Here is a 22,425-nt window from a genome sequence, read left to right on the forward strand (position 1 = left end):
AAAATCAGCTTTTCAAATTTTAATGAAAAATACTGGCATTTGGATTGTAATTGCATTTTATCTATAGATTAACTTCAGGAGAATTGGAGAATTGACATTTTAACCTTATCGAGTCTTCCAATCCATAAACATCTCTCTTGAATAACTTGTCTTTCATTTCTCTCCGGCATGTTTTGTGTCTTTGCACATCTTTTGTTAAACTTATCCATCAGTATTCAAATTTGAATGGTATTCTAAGTAGTATTTTTAGATCTTATTTTCCAAATTTCATTGTTACTATATAGAAATACATTTTATTTCTTACAATAACTTGCGTCCTGTGTCTTTGCTAAATTTGCTAATTCTTCTAGTAGCTATTTTTTGCTTTATTAGGATTTTTTATATATACGACCACGTTGTCTATGAATAGAGATTTGCTTTTTCCTTTTTTCCTTTCTTCCTTTTCTTTCCTTTTCCTTTCCTCTTGCACTGATGCAGAGTCTATAATCTCTAGAACTATGTTAAATAGAAATGATGAGTGTAGACATGTTTGCTTTTTTTCCTCTTGAGAGGAAAAATTCTTTTTACCATAAATTATGATATTAGCACAGATGTCCATTAGCATATCGAGGAAGTTTTGTTTGTTTGTTTGTTTGTTTCTTTCTTTCTTTCTTTCTTTCTTTCTTTCTTTCTTTCTTTCTTTCTTTCTTTCTTTCTTTAAGATTCTATTTATTTATTCATGAGAGACACAGAGAGAGGCAGAGACCTAGGCTGAGGGAGAAGCCAATGTGGGACTCTGTCCCAGGACCCCAGGATCATGACCTGAAAAGAAGGCAGATGCTCCACCACTGAGCCACCCAGACATCGCGAGGACGTTTCTTTTTATTTCTAGTTTGCTAGTTTATTGTGAATAGATTTGTGATTTGATGAAATTATTTTTAAATGCATCTATTAAGATCATATTTTTCTCCTTTATTGCTAATATGACTAATTATATTCACTGATATTTGAATATTAAGCCAATATTGCGTTCTTGGAATAAGCCTATGTTGGTCATGATTTATTATCCTTTTTACACATTGCTAGATTTGATTTGTTTATATTTGCTAAAGATTTTGCACCTATATTTGTAAGAGATATTTGTCTGACTTTACCTATAATATTCTTGGTCTGGATTTTGAATCATGGTAGTACTTGCTTGTTAAATTGACTTGGACAGTGTTACCCTCTGTTTTATGAAAAAGATTAAGATTAGTATTATTTCTTCCATAAATATTTGATAGACTTTACTGATGAAGTCATTTGGGTATTGAGTCTTCTTCATGGGAAAGTTTTTAATTATGACTTTAATCTTATTACTAGATATAAGGATATTCAGTTTTTTAATTGAATCGATTTTGTTAATTTGTATCTTTCAGGGAATTTTTAATTTTGACCCAAGTTGTCACATTTATTTGCATACATTTATTTATAATGCTCCCTTATTATCTGTGATACTCATACTGATAACTTATTGATATTCTCTCTTTCATTTACTGATACTGGTAATTTTGAATTATCTTTTTTGTGGTGATCAGTGCAGCTGAATAACTTTATTGATAGTTTCGAAAAACCAACTCTGGTTTCATTGATTTTATATACCATTTTTTTAATATTTTATTAATTTCTACCCTTATTATTTCTTTCCCTTCTACTTAACTGAGATTTAATTCGCTCTTCTTTTCCAACTTGTTGAAGTTGGAAGATTAGGTCACTGATTTTATAGACTCCTACTCTAACATAAGCATTTAAAGCTAATCTAAATTCTTTTTAAATTTAAAGCAAATTAATATTCTTTCAAATTTTATTTGTCAAGATTTTTTCCTTCAATTTTGAAAAAAAAGTTTTGCTGTATATAGAATTTTAGGTTGATAGTTCATTTTCTTCAACACTTGGAAAATGCTTGGTATCTTCTGGTTTGTATTATTTTGTTGAGAAGTCTGATATTTCTTCTATTTGTTTCTCTTTATTATGTTTTCTATTTTTGTATGATTTGTAGTTTTTTCTCTTTATCGCTGATTTTCAACAATTCGATTTTGATATGCCTTGGTCTGGTTTTATTTGCATTTATGCTTCTTGAGATCACTCAGTTTGGGGTTTATAGTTTCTCAAATATGGAAAAATTTACTCATCATTTCTTTTTATATTTTTTCTCTCACTCTTTTTCCTCTTCTTCTGGGATTCCAGCTACACACCTGTTAGAACTCTTGATATTTTCCCACCTCTTTATTTATACCATCTTTTTCTCTTTTGATTCATTTTTAGTTTCTTTTGCCCTGTCTTTAAGTTCACTGATCTTTTATTTAGCAGTCTCTCTGAAGTTAATAACACCCAGTGATGTTTTCCTTCCATGTATTAATATTCTTCATCTCTAGAAATTCAAATTAGTTCTTCTTTACATCTTTCCTTTCTCTCATTGCTTTCTTTCAAATGTCTGAGTGTAATTGTAAAACTTATAATAGCTATCTTAGAATTTTTCCTGCTAATTCCAATATGTATGTTATTTCTGTGTTGGTTCTATTGCCAATTTTCTCCTGCTTACGGGTCATAATTTTGCTTCTTCATATATCATAATTTTATAATGGGTGCTGGACATTGTGAATTTTATACTGCTGAATTTTTTTGTTGTATACATTTAAATACTTGGATTTTGTTTTGGCAGGTAGTTACATTCCCTATGAACAGTTTGATCCTTCTAAAATCTGTTTCTCTTCTTCAAGTTGAATCTAGAGTATCTTTTACTATAGAAATAATTTAGTTCCTATACAAAGGTTATCTCTTCTTGGGTGTCTACTGAATGCTTCATATTGAATGATGTCTGTTTATTTTGGCCCATGGAAATTTGAGTAAATCCCAGCTTTATATTCGATCTGGCAATTTTCAGTTTGCAGGTCTGTGGTAATTTGCTTTTCCATGCTAATTGCTCATTGATGGCCTTGTGAAATTTCTTAGTAACACATATGCAGATTGGCATTCAGCCAAAGACCTAGGAGGACCCCCATGTAGCTTTCTGGAGCTCATTTTCTGCATTGTTCCTTCATTTCCAGCATTCACTTCTGCAAATTCCAGCCATCTTGGCCTCTCTAAAGTCCAATCTCTGTCTCATCATCTCAGCCAAGATGTTGACCTGTCTTTGGCCTTTTCCTCTCTGCACAGACCAGAAATTGCCTCCAGGTATGAAGCCAGGGCAGTGGTAGGTCTCACCTAATTGTTTGCCCCTCTCTCAGGGATTACAGTCCTGTGGTGCTTTCTATCCAGTGTCTGAAAAAATTATTTCATGTTTTGTTCAATATTCTAATTAATTATAGCAAGAGGGAGAGTACTGTTACTTCTTCATAGGTCAGAAAGGAAAAGTCCTGGTTTTGCTAATTTTTTTTTTTGTCACTAGTTTGTTATGTACTGAGAAATATCACTGAAAGTCTCCTACTACTAACATACTTGTTTTTCTTTTAATTTCTCATAATTTACGGTTTACAAATGTTTGTTGTTGCACCAGTACTTCTAGCTGTTTCATACTCATTGCAACTTGTGCTGTTTGGCATTACAAGGTGCTCTTCTTTTTCTTGTTTAGTTGTCAGCCTCAATTTCTTCTTAATACCATTTTTGTGCTTTTAATTTGTATTTTCCTTGCCTGTAATTTATTTTTCAACTTTGTGACTTACTTACTATTTAGGTCTGTTGCTTGTATATAGCATAGAATTGGGTTTTGTTTTTGAACACAATTGGAGAGTCATTCTTTAAAAAAAAAAAAAAAAAAGGTTTTGTTTACAAGATCTCGTTTGAAAGACACCTGGGTGGCTCAGCGGTTGAGCATCTGCCTTCAGCTCAGGTCATGATCCTGGGGTCCTGGGATGCAGTCCCGCATCCGGCTCCCTGCAGGCAGCCTGCTTCTCCCTCAGCTTATGTCTCTGCCCCTTTCTCTGTATTTCTCATGAATAAATAAAATTTTTAAAAATTTTTTTCATTTGACCTTGCATTTCTGTTTTAATAGATTTTTCTAATCTTTATATATTTGGCTTTCTTTGTGGTTTTCTGTGTGTTATCTTCTGGTATTCAGGAAGGTTTGAATTTTTGTTCTTATGATTACTTTTATTATAAGTTTACATAGTGCTCTGTTTCTTTGGACAAATCCACTGGTTTCCAAGTATGATAAAATTATGTTTCCCTGGGACACCTGGATGGCTCAGTGGTAGAGCATCTGCCTTTGGCTCAGGGCATGATCCCAGAGTCCCCAGGACCAAGTCCCACATCAGGCTTCCTGCATGGAGCCTGCTTCTCCCCTGCCTATGTCTCTGCCTCTCTCTCTCTCTCTCTCTCTCTCTCTGTGTGTGTGTGTGTGTTTATTGTGAATAAATAAATAAGTGAGCTTCTCTCTTATTTGGGGTGGGGGGCCTGCAGCAGCAAGCACCTTCGACAGGTGTGAGAGATCCTTAGAGCAGCAAACCCTGAAGCAAAATTAGGGATCAGTAGCCTAAGCCTCCCCAGGCTGCACACAGACAGGGAAGAGCTTTGTGTGTCTCAAATAAAAGGAAATTGAGGTGTGTTTTCTCTCCCACAACTGACCTCAGGGCTTATTCATTGCCTTTCCACCAAGGGAATGATTTCTAATCCCTGACGGCCCCTATTCCCACCCCTACAGATTTGTGGGGCATCCATTCTTTTTCTTCTTTAGTCTCCCGGCCAACTTTTTTTTTAGAAATGGTTTTGATCCCCCAGCCTTTTCAGGAGCTCTTCTGGGCACCGGTGTCTCACTGGCCCACTGAGGCCCAGATCATAGGACAGGTTTGCTGGTACAGCCCAGGGAAACAGGTGACAAGTCCTGCCACCCTTGCCAGTACCACGGACCACACCCATCTGGATTGTAAGAAGAGCTTCCCTTTAAAGCTCCTACGTCAGCAGATGATATTTTCCTGCCTTTTTTTTAGGACTGTGGTGGGTACTGCCTCATGGGGCAGGGGGAGGGGCTGCCCTACTGCCTTTCCCACTTCCCTCCAACATGTGTTCACTCGTGTGTATGATAATCTTGTGCATCATCATTTCTGTTGTTTTCATTTTTATAGTAAAGTTTGAATTAACATAAAAAATGTTTCTTGTGAATAAATAAATAAAATCTTTAAAAAAAAGAATTATGTTTCCCATCCTTCCATCTCCCTTCCTTCTCCTCTAGCAACCCATTATCTTGCATATGGCATGCCTTTACACTTGATATAAACTTATAATTCCATCATTTGTTAACTTTGAATATTCTTTATTAACTCCCAATTTTAGATGAGACAGTCTGCAAACTTACTGTACTTTCCATCGAATTCACCTATCCTCAGATATTATATAAATTTCATCATCCCCACATTGTCTAGGCCATTGAATAATTACAATCGGATTGATCATTCTAGCACTATGTTTTTAATTTTGCTTTATTTTAATTCTATGGTCAAATATATCAAATTCGCACAACAAGTCTTTTTGCTCTGGCTTCTCTGAATCATTTCTTTGTTGGCTGGTTATAATAGGTGTTTTTGTTTTTAATTCCTTGGTGAGTATACTTTAATAAGTTTTGGTGCCCTTCTATTCATTTGCCTTCAAACCTTTTTTTAGAATTTAAAAAAACACTTTTTTTGGTTTAAAGATTTTATTTATTAGAAAGAGTGAGCATGAGGGGAAGGGCAGAGGGAGAGGGAGAGAGAGAATCTCAAGCAGGCTCCACATTGAGAGCAGAGCCCAATGTGGGGCTCCATCTCATGACCCTGAGATCATGACCTGAGCTGAAATCAAGAGTGGGACACTTAACCACCTGAGCTACCCAGGTACCTCTGCTTTCAAACCATTTTCAAACATATTTTATACATTAGACAAATTTCTAGTATAGTGAATGGTAACCACACAAATAACATAGAATAGAATACCATGCCTTTTTTCCTATAGTCTCTTTTTATGGATGTTGTGCCTGCTTCTTTTTATATCATTCCTCAAGAAATTAGATTTTTTCTTTCCCAGCTAATGGAAGAAGATTCTTTTAAGGAGAGTATTTTTGCTGATATTTCTGAGGCCTGCTGCCCTTGGCCAGCTTGATATTTACTTTGCTCTGGTGCTTTTACTATCACCAAGTATAGCTTCTGTGCTCATCATAGCTGCTTAAAAACCCTCATTAAGCTTTCTGAGACTGGATTTTTTTGTCTCACGGTTTTCCTCACATAGATTCTGTGGAAATTTTCTGTTTGCATCATTGATTTTGTACAATATCAAGAAAGAAAAGAATTTCTGTATGACATCACCATGTGCAAACTGCAAGTTTCCCTTTTGTCCCAACAAATCTTATAATTTCTCTCTTCCCTTTGTGAATATGCATCTAGACAACATAACTCAATATGGCCATTCTATTCAGTTTTCTCATCTATACTATCACCCCATTCCCATTAAAACTCACCAACTTAGGTCTATACACAATCCAGACTCGATTGTCACTTCTCTAACTGTTCTAAACTGGCCCGAATATTTACCTATAGCTTCTGTCAATGAGATGCCTTAATACTCCACTTTAGATAATTTTAAGAAAGGGTTATGAGCCTTGTGTATTTTAGTGGGTTATAAATCAGGAGAAAATAGAATAAGTGAGCTTCTGACTCAGTGTTGGGATCAGGAACTTACATCCCCAAATTTCTATATCAACCAGGGCCAAAGGACAGTTATATATTTGAGAATTTTTATAAGTGAAAAAATCACCCTAATCTTGAGATAGCTTTAACCCTTCATACAGAATGACATTCATAAGTTCTAGCAGACTTAGCAATGAGAGAATATGAAATTCCATTATAAATTTAAATTATCTGTTAGGTTTATTATTTTAGTAATCCTGGGAAAGAAATAAAGTGAAAAGTATGATTTTAAAATGCTTAAAATCCTAGCCTTGTGTCCTGACATCACTCATGAGATGGTTTGGATTTTCAATTTGCCAGATGGTCTTTATGCATCTGAAACTAGTTTTCATAATCACATTCATGTATTCCTTGCAATTTATTTACCCATTTTTTGCTTAATATATCTTTGGAGAGAATAAGAAATGGAAAAATGTTACAATTGTGACAGGCAACAATGGAAACATTGTTGTCACTTTTGAAATATGACCAATAATTGAGAAACATTTTTGGTGGCTAGTATGGGTTCCTTTGGTAAAAATAAATTTTTTTTTTTTAATTTATTTATGATAGTCACAGAGAGAGAGAGAGAGAGAGGCAGAGACACAGGCAGAGGGAGAAGCAGGCTCCATGCACCGGGAGCCCGATGTGGGATTCGATCCTGGGTCTCCAGGATCGCGCCCTGGGCCAAAGGCAGGCGCCAAACGGCTGCGCCACCCAGGGATCCCCCTTTGGTAAAAATAAATTCAAATCTATGTTTCAGACTCTATAAGAGATTTTTAAAAATGACTTTTTCATTTTTCAGATATGGTCTTACAAGGGGGTCACACTACAGACTATTTGTTTCTTGGAAATTTTATTTATACGGTAAGATCCCCCATATAATTAAATTGCCTTTTCTAGTTTTTAATTGAAAAATTCAAGCATTATAAGAATTTCATAAGTTTTATGCTTCAGTACCTTTTCCAAGAACGAACTATTATAATGGTTGCATATGCATGTGTATATATGTGTGGGTGTATATATACGCACGCATATATAATTTCTATAAATATGAAATACATATAACAAACATATATATCCTCCCCTTTTTTGTACGGGTAGAGAGGTGCCCTTCTATATCTTGTTTTTTCACTATACAGTATGCCTTGGTGATGACTTCAAATAAGCCCATAAATATCTACTTCATTCTTTCAGGGCTGCTTATATGACTATCTCATCATTATTTATTTAGTCACTCTTCTATTAGTGGACACTAAAATTGTTTTGGGTCGTCATTGTAAGCAATGCTGCAAGTATTATCCTTTATACCCATGAGTAAGTATGTCTGTAGGACAAATCTCTAGAAGTGTAATTGCTGGATCAGAGGGTACTGTGAATTTTTAAAATCATTACTAAATTATACCCCAAAGAGGTTGCACACATTTAGTTACAAGAATATCAGTTTCCTGGGCAAAAGACATGAACAGAGATCTCACAGAGGAAGACATGGACATGGCCAACAAGCACATGAGAAAATGCTCTGCATCACTTGCCATCATGGAAATACAAATCAAAACCACAATGAGATACCACCTCACACCAGTGAGAATGGGGAAAAGTAACAAGGCAGGAAACCACAAATGTTGGAGAGGATGTGGAGAAAGGGGAACCCTCTTGCACTGTTGGTGGGAATGTGTACTGATGCAGCCACTCTGGAAAACTGTGTGGAGATTCCTCAAAGAGTTAAAAATAGATCTACCCTATGACTCAGCAATTGCACTGCTGGGGATTTACCCCAAAGATACAGATGCAATGAAACGCCAGGACACCTGCACCCCGATGTTTCTAGCAGCAATGTCCACAATAGCCAAACTGTGGAAGGAGCCTCGGTGTCCATCGAAAGATGAATGGATAAAAAAGATGTGGTCTATGTATACAATGGAATATTCCTCAGCCATTAGAAACGGCAAATACCCACCATTTGCTTCGATGTGGATGGAACTGGAGGGTATTATGCTGAGTGAAGTAAGTCAATCAGAGAAGGACAAACATTATATGGTCTCATTCATTTGGGGAATATAAAAATAGTGAAAGGGAATAAAAAGGAAAGGAGAAAAAAATGAGTGGGAAATATCAGAAAGGGAGACAGAACATGAGAGACTCCTAACTCTGGGAAACGAACTAGGGGTGGTGGAAAGGGAGGTGGGCGGGGAGTGGAGGTGTCTGGGTGACAGGCACTGAGGGGGGGCACTTGATGGGATGAGCACTGGGTGTTATGCTATACGTTAGCAAATTGAACTTGAATAAAAAATAATAATAATAAAATAATTTAAAAAAAGAATATCAGTTTCCCTAAGCCACTATGGGCAGTAGTCTTATCATACTTTTGATCTCGTAGGTAAAACGTATTCTATTGCAGTTATTGCCTTTGCCTAAGCAAAGATAAGCATATTTGCTTGAAGTAAAAATACACTTCTGTTTCTTCTTTTATGAAGGCTTGTTGAATTACCTTACTAGTTCCATTAGTTTGTTGGTTTTTTTATTATTATTAGCAGATTTTTATGTGGTAAGGATGTTAATTTTTTTCCTCATATTTGTTACAAAAATATACTCCCAGTTTTACATTTTCACTTTTCATGGCATTTTGATCATGGCATATATTCTGCATATTAGTTTTATGTAGTTAAATTTATTGATATTTTTGCTTTATGGCTTCTGAGTTTTGTGTCTGCCACTAATTTCTTACTCGTGATTCTAAAAATCAAAGGTGTGTATTTAATTGTATGTTATCCTGTTGGTATGCAAGTAGAAACATACTCCTCTGCATGTTTTTCCTTTTCATTTAGCAACACATGTTGCTTTCTTCTGTGTAAGAAGCAGTTTATGGGCATATTATCTCTTTTCACTTTAGCTGGTTGTCTATTATTTCATGTTATTGGTTGTGGCTTTTAATTCTGTATTATATAGTCCTAAACACCAAATGTGGTTAGGTAGTAGTTTCTTACTTATTTGGACATATGCATACAGCAAGTTACCTTCTTTTCACACCTTACCACACACAGGCATGTGTGTATATATGCAAACATATAAAATAATCCTTGTTAAGATGCCAGAGTAAATTGATCTCATGGAATCTCAATCTCCCAAGGGGAAAAAAAAAAAAAAGAAAGAAAAAGAAAAAAGTATAGTAAAACCACCACCAATAAACAACAGCAAAATAAATTTAGCATAGCAATTGAAGAAGTAAAGGGGACTAGATCCATGCTAAATACCTCAAAATGACATGCCAAAGAAAAAATTGTAGAGTTAGTAGGGTCAGCATGGTGAGATCATTAAGTCGGCTTTCCTGATATGCTCTTCCCAGTGCCAGTGGGTTGGAGGAAGTAATAGGCCCAAAGATAGTGCTTGGAGGAATGCAGTAAACCTCCAGGGAGGTAGAGTCCACCCTAATGCTTTCAGGGAATTAAAGAAGCCCAATGGAACTAGAGCACGGTGTGAACTGCATGTTGGGCAAGGGAGGTTCAGGATGATGGCAAAGGTGAACTTGCTGCAGTAGCAGAGGCTAGTGGCTTGGCACCTTTAAGATTTTGTAATAGTTTAGATGAGATGATGGATGCTAGCTGGAATGCTGAGTCTAGAGCGAGAGAGTGGACATAAAGTCTGCTTCAAAAGTAGGACGTTACACACCCGGTGTATACCACACATCTGTTGTTGCACAGGAAACCACACTGACAGAATCATACTCCATGACACACTGACAGCTTTTTTTTTTTTAGCTTTTTTTTTTGAGATTAAGAATAAGATGAAAAATAAAGCTGCTCAGTATTATCACTTCTCTCTAACGTTGTGCAGGAGTTACTAACTAACATAACAAGAGGATAAAAAAAGGAGGAGCACAAGCCTTGGAAAAGGAGAAAAATTGGTATTGAATCATACATGATATAATTGTGTATACAGAAAATACAAAAAATTCTACAAATATTATAATTAATAAAAGAGGTTGGCAGTTTGCTGGATATTGGCCAATGTTTAAAAACCAATTATATGGGATCCCTGGGTGGCGCAGCGGTTTGGCGCCTGCCTTTGGCCCAGGGCGCGATCCTGGAGACCCGGGACTGAATCCCATGTTGGGCTCCCGGTGCATGGAGCCTGATTCTCTCTCTGCCTGTGTCCCTGCCTCTCTCTCTCTCTGTGTGTGACTATCAAAAAAAAAAAAAATATATATATATATATATATATATATATATATATTTCAACATAATAGCAATAAATATTTAGAAAATAAAGAATTTTTTTAGAAAATAATTTCTATACTATTTTACCATAATATCAAAGGAAAAACATGAACAAATCTTTTTTTTTTTTTAAGATTTTATTTATTTATTCATGAGAGGCAGAGACATAGGCAGAGGGAGAAGTAGGCTCCATGCAGGGAGCCTGACGTGGGACTCGATCCCGGAACCCCAGGATCACGCCCTGAGCCAAAGACAGACACTCAACTGCTGAGCCACCCAGGTGTCCCAAATCTTTTTGTTTTTAACATGAACAAATCTAATGAATAATGTTCAAGACCTCAGAGGAAAATTATAAGACTATATTGGAGATATTAAGAACATCTAAATGGAGAAATATACCATGCTCATTAATTGGAATACTCAATACTAAAAGGAAGTCTGCTCTCCTCAAAATGATTTATAGATTTATTTTAATCCCAATCAAAAGCCCCAGATACCTGATGGGCTATTTCTAAAGTATGTATATATCAAAATGCAAAAGGACAAGAATAGCCAAAATGTTCTTTATGACGATTTCAATTTACCCTGTTCAACTGTGCTTTTTATCAATAGCAGTTGGATTTCTAATCAGAAAGAAATCTTTCTGATTTATAAAGAATGTAAATATAAGCATGATTTTTGTCATGTTAAAGGGCTTCTACATATGAAAACATTTATTGAAAAGTACTACATTCTCTCCTCAATTAAAACCTACCAAAACAGTGACCTGTGACACCAGAGTTCACTGGATGTGGAGAACAGGGACTGGGTGGGGGAATCAGGGAGGGAGTGAGATGACGTGTATGATAATGGAAATTTTAATACATTTTTTCCAATCTATTTCCCCTTCTCATCTCCTTGCATAGTACGTGGTTGTTACTGTCTGTCTAAAAGCTGGTTTGGACACACTCTCTTGGACTAAAGTGAGTATTCTTTAGGGTACTTCCTCAATCCTGTACAGTTGTTTGCATGTTGGTTAACTTTTTAAGCTTTCAAAAAGTAATAAGCATTTTTTTTCTGGTCTTCATATTTTATCTTCTTTTGTTTTGCATATTCAACTGTTGATTTAAACTGGGTGGCATGTTAGCTAGCTAATGTCTTTAAAAGATTCATTTCCCTGCCTTATATCTTAGAAATAGATTCAATTTATCATGACATTGAGATCCTTAATTCATTATTATTATCAATGCACAGAATTATAATGGAAAATTTAGCAAATACAGAAAAAGAAAGAAATACAAATAGCCCATACCTTTCAATATCAATGATATGGATATTTTGATTTATGTTCTATTTTTTCAGTCTTTGTTTTATGTGATTGGTTTTGTTTTGTTTTTCATAAAAATAGAATTCTAAGGTAACTAATATTTTATAATTTGCTTTTTTCACTTAATAGTAGGTCCTTAACATTTTCCTATGTCTTTAATATTTATATTTTATTTAATGACTGTATTATAATATTTTATCACCTAGATGCTTATTATTTACATTATTTTTAGAAAAATTGTGTTAACTTCTGTTGCTATAAATAATATATAATCAGTACTGTTATGAACACAGATGTACTTGTATACTTAGACATTAGTAATAATTTCCCTAGAATATTATTAAAGGTAGAACTTCTGATAAGTAGAATGTTTTTTATGAACTGATCCATAATTTAAGTGAATATGTACGTATGTACATATACACACTTATAAGTTTTTTTCCAAGTTGTACTCAAAAATTTATGAGAGAAAATGAATTTTTATCAGCCTGTCACCTTTGGAGAGCTAAAATTACTTAGCGTATCATGTATTTCTTCTCTAATGCAAACAACATAGAGTTCTCACTGCTACTGTCCCCAGCAGGGAGCATCAACACAAAGTTGGGACTGCAGTGTTCTGAACAAAGATGTTTTATTAGTAATTCAAATGGTACACCAATTGTGTGGTATTGTACCACATTAAGGTAACATATAAATAAACGATTATTTTCCATTCCTCCTTTTAATTATTGTTAAATTCTCTTCAGTAAGAGTATTTCTTAAATGTACAACCACCTACACTATCTGCATGTGGTGAATCTCATTTATGAATAAGGCAGTATTTCAGAGCCAAAGTGGACTTAACAAAACTCTTCTGGCCTACGAGCTACCAGATGCCTGTCCTCCAGCTCACATGTTGGTTAGGAAGGAGCCGGCAGGCTGGGGCAAGAAAAAGGGACTGGTTCTCACTTTTGGTTATAGGCTACTCTGCCCCGTTGGTAGGGTTGAGGAGGACGCCTAGGCTTCTTCATTGAGGTAGAGGATGCTGGCAGCCACTGTTTAGGTACAGAGAGTGAGCCCAGCAGGGAGAGAGAAGGAAATATATCTCAGAGCAGCAATGGCAGTTTGCTGCTGCCCCCAAGGGGATGATCCCAACAGAAACCCACCTGAAAATACTCTTTAAGCCACAAAGAAAGCCTTGCATTGCCACTCCTGTGTTAATGCCAACTAAACGTGAATGGTTACATGAAAATACACTAAAGTGTTTGAAAAGTTTAAAGCTCACAGTCTTGAGCTGATTCTTTTCTCCATCATCTCCTGCGTGATCCCTTAGGGGACCAGTTCTATTAAATCAGAGAGAGAAATCCTCTGAGTAAGAGATTACTTCTAAAGAGTTTAAAAAACTGCCTTTGAAAAGGACTCATAAAGAAGAAACAAATAGTTGAAGAAATAGCAAATTAGGGTTTTTTCCTCCATATTTTTGTTGTTCAGGTGGGATTAAGTAATGAGAAGTACCTACCTAATAGGATGGGAGCACTCGACCCTTAAGAAATCACCTCATCTCACAAATCACTGATATATACATAGATGGTAACTCTGAGGTACCCAGCACAGTTTAGAACGCAGGTCTCCTACTCATCTTCCTTATGATTGCTCTGCTAACACAAATCATACAAGGCAACAGGTCAGATCAACAGAAGGACCTACCTTCTTAGCATTTACCATTAAGAATTTGGCACAGTTTCCAGCCCCATGCACAGACAGTGATCCTTCAGCCAACATCCTCAATCTAATAACATCCATACTTGATATGCACAGAAAACCCCTCCAGTTTCAATCTAAGAGTCACAACGTCTGCTGTTGTCCCAAAATTATTCATCCGGAACAGATATGACAGGGTCACATTTTTACCCTTTTGAATGATTTCTGTTCAATTTTTTTTTTTTTTCTGAAGAGAGCTTTGGCTTAATAAGTAGGCAGAAGCAGAAGTCTCATTGAATAACCTATCAATTGTATGAACCATTTCTGATTGAGAATTAACAATTTCACTGAAGACACTGAATACCATTTGGCTTGGGTGACAAGGTACAGTTGTTTTGGATCCTTTAAACAATGGCTCCTTGAGTTTGCAGCAAAATATTTGGAGAAGGATGTTAGAAAGGAAGTCTCAAGAAATCAAAAGATTGTAATTTTCCTCATATGAGAACACATGGCCTAGACAAATGATTTTGTCAGTTCATAAAGAATTTTTTTTCGTTTAAATGGAAAAGGCAAAAATAAATAAATAGAAAAGGCTGAAGTGCCTCTGTAATATTTTTCTTTCTGCAGTTTAGTCATTTGGCCATTTGGGGAAGCATAATTATATGGCTGGTGTTTTTTGCAATTTACTCTTTCGTATGGCCCACCATTCCCGTTGCTCCTGAAATGACAGGACAGGTTAGTTTTATTAATTGTCATTGGTGAGTATACTTTACACTCCTCTTGAAAACCAATGTTCGTTAATAAGAAAAGCTTATGTTATCTACTTTCAAAGGAATTTGGAAAGATAAATTCAATGCAGTTAGATAGTTGGTGATCCAACTAAATTATGGTTGATGTTGTAGTTATAATATTTTAATCTAAAATCTCATTACTTTAAAATATATATGTTAACCATGGTTTCCAAAGTTTTTATCTTTTGTGCATCACTGATGAAAGCTATAATCACCTCAGAATCATCTAAAATAGCTAATACTATAATTATATTTTTCACGTAATGTGCTATGTGCTATTTGGTATTTGGTAAGGCATGCATGGCAACTAAGAAAACATTTTTATTTGAAATGTTTAACCAGAAGAGACATTCCTTGAAGCTCCAGAAGCTCCAGCTTCTAAATATTTTAAAGTTTCATGAAACTGATATTTCACTTATGTTAAATCTCAGAGGTGATATAGTTTTTAAACTTTTACAATTATTTACATATTTCTAAATTCTACTTTGTCTATACTTATAATGGGGAATTAGGCCTATGATGCTTACAAAATGGATCACAGAATTACATGATTATAGAACTAGAAATAGCCTTGGCCCAAAGTTAGTTACCAAATGGTTAAAGACAGGTCCAGAGTTGCCCAGTTCAATCCCTGTCTATCTATCACATAGTCATCCTTCATCCTTCATATTCTCTTTCTCTGTGGAAATGGGAGATGACTCCTGTACCCCTGGCCCATGTCAACCCAGTTCTCAGGAAAACAATACTTTTAAGAGACTTCCTGTTTCAGCCACAATTAAGCGGCCAGTACTAGAGGCGCCTGACAAAAACAACTCTAAAAACTGAAGAAGATATAAGAATTGTTTGAAGACACTGGCTAGAAATCAAGAGAGATAACACTTGAGGGTACGATTCTTGAAAGAAGGGAAGCTGTTTCCTTCCTTATCCTGGCATCTTCCTTAGCCTCTGTTCATTTTTCTTCAGTCTTTTTTCCTTCTGGTCCTCAGTCTCAGTAATTTCCATTTCTTATCTTCAACCTCACTGGTTTGTTCTTCTGAATACTCAAGTCTGCCTTTAGTTCACTTTACTGAATTTTAAATTTCAGATATTCTACTTTTAAGCCCCAGAATTTCTTGTTGATTTCTTTTTAGGTTTTCTATCTCTTTACTGATATTTGTTCACACATCATTTTATTGACTTTATACTTTCCTTTATTTCTTTGAACATCTTGAAGATAATTGTTTTAAAGTCTCTTTGATGAGCACTGGGTTTTGAATTAAGTGATGAATCACTAAGTTCTACACCTGAAACTAATATTACACTGTATGCTAACTGGAATTTTTTTTAATTTATTTTTTATTGGTGTTCAATGTACTAACATACAGAATAACCCCCAGTGCCCGTCACCCATTCACTCCCACCCCCTGCCCTCCTCCCCTTCTACCACCCCTAGTTCGTTTCCCAGAGCTAACCGGAATTTAAATAATGAATTTGAAAAAGAAAAAAAAAAAGAAAGTCTTTGTCTTATATATCTGCCATTAGATTTTTTTTTTTTAGATTTTATTTATTTATTCCTGAGAGACACAGAGAGAAGCAGAGACATAGACAGAGGGAGAAGCAAGCTTCTCACAGGGAGCCCGATATGGGACTCGATCCCCGGACGGGGATCACGCCCTGAGCCAAAGGCAGACACTCAACCACTGAGCCACCCAAGCATTCCAAAGCCTTTTTCTTCGGCAATTTGTTGATTTGTGTTTTTCCTTTGAGTAGGCCATACTTTCCTATTTCTTTGTATGTCTTGTGAATTTTTTGCTGAACACTGGAAATTTAAATCTAATAATGTGGCAACTCTGGAAATAAGATTTTCCCTCTTCTCCAGGGTTTGCTGGGTTTTATTTATTTATTTATTGATTATTGATTGATTGATTGATTGTTGCAGGTTGCCTCTGTGCTGAGGATGAGGCATACACTTAATATCTTCTTAGGTCTTTTCTGGACCTCCTCCTGGGCACATGTGGTCACTTTATAATTTTACTTATATATACAGCTATTTTTTAATTTATTAGTTTTAAATATGTCTGGATCCTAAAAAGGGAAAAGTAAGGGGAAAAATGGAGTGGAAAAAGAGTTCTGGTGGTGCTTTAAGGCACCTTGAAGTCACTTCAGCCAGAGGGGAGAGCTTGGAACAATGGGGGAATGCATAACAATACTAACTTCCTGCCTCTTTGCACCTCTGTGATCAAAAGCAGCAATCAGTGATCAGAGCAAAGACCTCTAATATTTGGACAACAGGTTTCTTTCCCCCAGTCAGTTTTCCCTAACTGGTATGCAGGATGCTCCAGAAATATGCGCCACTTGACAGCAAGTACGTGATGGGTAGCTGCTACTGTGCTGAGAGCTGTAATTGACCAAAATTCAACACAATTTATCATGCAAGTCATCCCCTGGGTATGTAAGCCTTCAACAGTTTTCAGAGTTCAAGAACAGTTACATCAGATATTATTCCATGAGTGCAATTGCATTGTGTAGTGGGGAGACAGATCCCTGTTGCTTCTTTTTCTGCCATCATCTTAAAATCCTGTTCTAATCTTTATTATTTCCTTCCTTTTGGCTGTGGGCTTGGTTGTTCTTGTTTTTCTAGTTCCTTAGGTTGTTAGATTGAGGGTTTTTTCTTTTTTAAAAAAGATTTTATTTATTTATTCATGAGAGACACAGAGAAAGAGGGAGAGACATAGGCAGAGGGAGAAGCAGGCTCCCTGTGGGGAGCCTGATGTGGGACTCGATCCCAGGACCCCGGGATCACAACCTGAGCCAAAGGCAGACACTCAACCACTGAGCCACCCAGGTGCCCCAAAATTATTTTTTCTTGATATAAACATTTATTGATATAAACTTCCTTCTTAAAATTGCTTTTGCCGCACCCCATAAGTTTTGGTATATTGTGTTTTCATTTTTGTTTGTCTAAAGATACTTTCCAATTTCCCTTTTTGTTTCTGAACTATTTTTGTTGAGCTTTGTTTTTTTTAAAGTATAATTAACCTATGGTGTTATATTAATTTCAAGTGTATAGCATAGTGATTCAACAACTCTATACGTATGCTCACTTCAAGTGTAACTACCATCTATCACCATACAATGCTATTATGATAACCTTGACTATATTCACTGTGCTCTACCTTTAATACCATGACTTATTCATTCCATAACTGGAAGCCTTTACCTTTCATTGCTCTTTACCCATTTCACCAATCCTCCCACCCCCAACCCCTGGCATCTACCAGATTGTTCTCTGTATTTATGGGTCTGTTTCTTTTGTTTATTCATTTGATTTTGTTTTTATATTCCATATGTAAGTCAAATCACATATTTGTCTTTCTCTTTCTGATGTGTTTCACTTATAATACCCTCTAGGTCTACTGTGATGTCATAAATGGCAAGATATCATTCTTTTTATGGCTGAGTAATAGTTCATTGTATGTATACACCCTTCTTTGTCCATCCTTTATTGATGGACACTAAAATTGCATCCATATCTTGGCTATTGTAAACAATGCTGCAATAAATATAGGGGTGTATATATCTTTTTGAATTAGTGTTTTCTTTTTCTTAGGGTAAATACCCAGTAGTGGAATTACTAGATCATACAGGTATATCTTTTTTTTTTTTTTTAAGATTTTATTTATTTATTCATGAGAGACCAAGAGGGAGGCAGAAACATAGGCAGACGGAGGGGCAGGCTCCCTACAGGGAACCTAATGCAAGACTCAATCCCAGGACCCTGGGATCACTCCCTGAGCCAAAGGCAGATGCTTAACAACTGAGCCACCCAGGTGTCCCTACACTATGTCTTTTTATTTTGGAAGGATCTTCATACCGTTTTCTACAGATACTATACCAATTTACACTCCTAACAATGCATGAGGATTCCTTTTTCTTCACATTCTTACCAACATTTGTTATTTTTAAAATTTTAATTCTAGCTATCCTGACAAGTATAAGGTGTGGCTTTGATTCGCGTTTCTCTGATGATTAGTGATGTTGGGCATCCTTTCATGTCTATTGGCCATCTGTAAATCTTCTTTGGAAAACTGTCTGTTCAGGTCCTCTGCCCATTTTTAGTTGAAATCTTTTTTTTTTTTTTTTTTTTTTTTTACTTCTTTCTTATCCAAAATATTTTGGGTGTTTACTTCTGATTGGATATATGATTTGAAAATATCTCCCATTTAGTAGGTTGTCTCTTTGCTTTGTGCCCCAACTTGTGATCAATCATGTAGTGTTCCATGTGTACTGGAAAGGAACGTGTATTCTGGTGCTGTTGGATTGAATGCTCTGTATATGTCTATAAGGTCCATTTTGTCTATTGTTTTATTCAGGTAAGCTATTTCCTTATTGATTTTCTCCAAATGATCTATCCAATGTTGAAAGTGGAGTATTGAATTCCCTACTATTATTATATTGCCATGACTTTCCCTCTTCAGTTTTGTGAATATTGTTTAAATATTTAGGTGCTCCAATGCGGGGTGCAAATAAATTTACAATTTTTCTATCTTCTTAATGAATTAAGCCCCACAATATTTTGACCTCCTTTGTCTCTTATGACTGATTTGGCAGAATGTCTATTTAATAGAAGTATAACCACTCCTGCTCTCTTTTGGTTACCATACTTGTAATATCTTTTTCAATATCTTTACTTTGTGCCTTTGTTTTCTTAAAGCTGAAGTGAGTCTCTTAGCAGCAGCATATTGGATTTTTTTATCCAGTCTGTGTCTTTTGATTGGATAATTTAATCTATCTACACTTAAATTACTGATAGGTAACAACTCACTATTGCCATTTTAACAAAATTTATTATTCTCACAGGTCCTAAAGATAAAGCACAGAATACCATATAGGGCCACATGGGAAAGATACCAGGGTGGTCAGTGGGCAGAACACAGGAGCTGGGGAGCACTAAGACCTTGCCTTTATTGGGACTTCCCTGGGGAAAGCATGGCAGGGAAGGGCAAATAGCCCAGGAATGGCTAGTCTGAATGATTTTTGCAGGCTTTGGGATAGAGGTGGTTTCTAGTTGCCTGGTACCTGATTCTGGGATGACTACAGCAGAGGAATATTGTCTCCTGGGCCAGTTAGAGAAGATGGGGCTGTGGATTTAGCCCTTTAGTTTCCAGATCAAAGGCATCGTCCCAGTTGAGATCTTACTATCTCTAAGAACAGACTAGCCCTGGGAGGGGCAGTCTTCAGATAGAAATTTTTTTAAGATGTTGAAATGTTGGAATATACAGAAAATTAAAAATATATTCAATACAGAGCCTAACCTAATCTCAAGTCAGTACAGTCTAGATTGAATTAAAGTGATCAGTTAGCTACCAATTAATCTGTCAGACAGAGAGGAGTGAATTTTTCCAGGGACTATAATGCCATAATTGCCTTACAATGTCTGGAAGTTAAAGTTGTATTGCTAGGTAATATAAGGTTGAACCATTCTTGCATTCCTGAAATAAAACTTATTTGATCAAAATATTTGATTGGTTGTTTATAGCTAATATTATTAGTTAGGTTTTACATATTTACATTGATTTAGTGGTTCTAGACTATGCCTGCATCTCCAGGTTTTTGTGGAGGAAAAAAGGAAACTGAAAGTTGCACTTGGTACCCAATACTGACAAACTAAAAGATTCCTATGCAAATACTCTTTATCTCTGTTTATTTGCAGGTCAATATGATCCTGGTTTGTCCATACTTCTGGCTGGGTTTTCTCATAGTCCCCATTGTGTGCCTGATTCTAAATTTAATATGGAAATCGTAAGTTGAAAAATGAAGTAGTTACCAAAAGATATGTTGTCATGGTTAATTGTCCTTTGCTAATTATATGGTTTTCGAAATAAATTTGGAAATTTCCCATTTTATGAACATTAAAAGTCATGGGACTTTTAGGGGAAGTAAATGCCCACTGCCTTTGCCACTGGAGATTTACCAGCAATTGATTTAGGGGGGAAAAAGATGGCATCAAGATTTATGAGAGGCTGAATTTGTAGTGATATTAGCTAGTCTGTGATTTTTTTTCTAAAAGGTCATCTGTTTATTCTTTAGAAGTGGGACTTATATAACTTCTATCCACTTTAGAGGAACCAAAACTTGATACAGAGGATCACAGATTAAAAGCTAAAAATAAAATAAGAAATAGGAAGGAGATGTTCAAATTAGACATTCTTCACTTTTTAAAAAAATGGGAGTAAGAATCTGTCCAATATAGTTCTCCCAGAATATGTAAGTATTAGATTCCCCCCCTTTTCGTTTTTTACCAACTCCAACATGGTGGGGGGGGGGAGAGCTTTAAACTAAGGTGCTACAACTCCCTGAAATCTCTAATATGGGATAAAGAATCCATGAAATTACAAGCTTTCAAAACCAGAAATAACTTACATAGTATCATTGTACATAATCTGCAATGTAAACAACAGAGCCCTAAACTATTATAAACTTCAAACTAAAAAGTAAAGAAAGGACTATTCTAGAAGGAATAATATTATTTTGCTTTTTAATGTCTAATTCTTCTATGTATCAAGGCAAACATAATTATTTGAGAAAATGTGCCTTTAGATCCAAGGAGATGTGCAAATGAGTATTTGGAACATAATTTGTTTGGAATTTGGGTACCACCTACATACATTTAATGAATTCCTGTGGAAGTGAGGGTTGAGATGCATCTGTCTCTACTGTTTTCCAGGAAACTTCGCCTAGTAAATTCCATAGTTATGTAAGGATACCAAATTCTTTCTTGATAATGTGTAACTGCAAGAGGGCTAAAATTTAATATTAGTGGTTTGAAAATTTTTTGGGAAGTGATCCATGATATTGAATGTAGGTCTTAATTTGGATTTTTTAAAACCTCTGGCTTCTGTGAATTGATTTCCCAGTGATGTCTTTATCCAGGTGTAGATTCCAGATTGCCAAAAAGAGATAAGGGTACATGGGTACTGAGGGGCTTATGTTAAAATCATCTTATCCTGGCGTCTGGGTGGCTCAGTCAGTTAAACGTCTGCTTCTGGCTCAGGTCATGATTCCAGGATCCTAGGATCTGGTCTTGCATCTCAGGATCCCTGCTCAGCAGGAAGTCTGCTTCTCCCTCTACCTCTCCCCCCTGCTTGTACCCTCTCTTTCATGTTCACTCTGTCAAATAAAATCTTTTAAAAAAATCATTTTATCAGTATGTTAGCATCTTCTATATAACTAAGTATGGCCAAGGTTGTCTGCAAGTTCCTAACTGCATTTTCAAGGCAAGTAATAGTTATCCTGAATTTTTTGTTGTCTTTTTAATTACTTGAGGCCACTTTTATCCTGTAAGTAAAGATAATTTAGCACACCACTTTTGTTTTTGTTAGATGATAAATAGAAGTGTGAAAATCCGTAATTCAAAAGGGGACTATGAAATCTTTGAAATTTATACTTTAGTGTAAGTGCTACGTAGCTAAAAAAAAAAGTATTTTAATAGTACATATAGTCTTTTAAAATATAACTATATATACATTTGAATTATTTCATGTTTTTGCTAAATTTTCATTTAAGTGTCTTCCTGGGATTGTACCAAGATTTTTAAATCATTCTGGATCATAGAATATTTTATAAGCAGAAAACATAAATAGATTAGTAAAGGAAATGATATGTTGAAACTGAAAATAAAACAGAGCCAAAAGAACTGCCCCTAAAAGCTCAGTGGCTTTAGTGGCAGCATTTTACAGGAACCTTAACAAATGAACTTGGTTGTGCTATGAGTATATGGCAGTTCATTTAAAAATGTCATC

At 35.7% G+C, this 22,425-nt stretch overlaps 1 protein-coding gene across 6 annotated transcripts in view; it reads left to right on the forward strand.

The window, feature by feature from the left end:
• Nucleotides 1-22,425, forward strand: part of LOC112669509 (phospholipid-transporting ATPase IB-like) — a 178,051-nt gene that overhangs the window by 134,901 nt on the left and 20,725 nt on the right. For all 6 annotated transcript variants that reach the window (XM_049100844.1, XM_049100840.1, XM_049100842.1 and 3 more), the window contains 4 exons: nt 7,456-7,517; nt 11,773-11,829; nt 14,481-14,588; nt 20,337-20,425. In XM_049100844.1, the coding sequence (XP_048956801.1) occupies nt 7,456-7,517; nt 11,773-11,829; nt 14,481-14,588; nt 20,337-20,425 (316 nt within the window). The remainder of the gene's footprint in view (nt 1-7,455; nt 7,518-11,772; nt 11,830-14,480; nt 14,589-20,336; nt 20,426-22,425) is intronic.

The sequence above is a fragment of the Canis lupus genome, chromosome 25 (genome assembly GCF_003254725.2).
Source record: "Canis lupus dingo isolate Sandy chromosome 25, ASM325472v2, whole genome shotgun sequence".
In the NCBI taxonomy this organism is placed as follows: domain Eukaryota; kingdom Metazoa; phylum Chordata; class Mammalia; order Carnivora; family Canidae; genus Canis; species Canis lupus.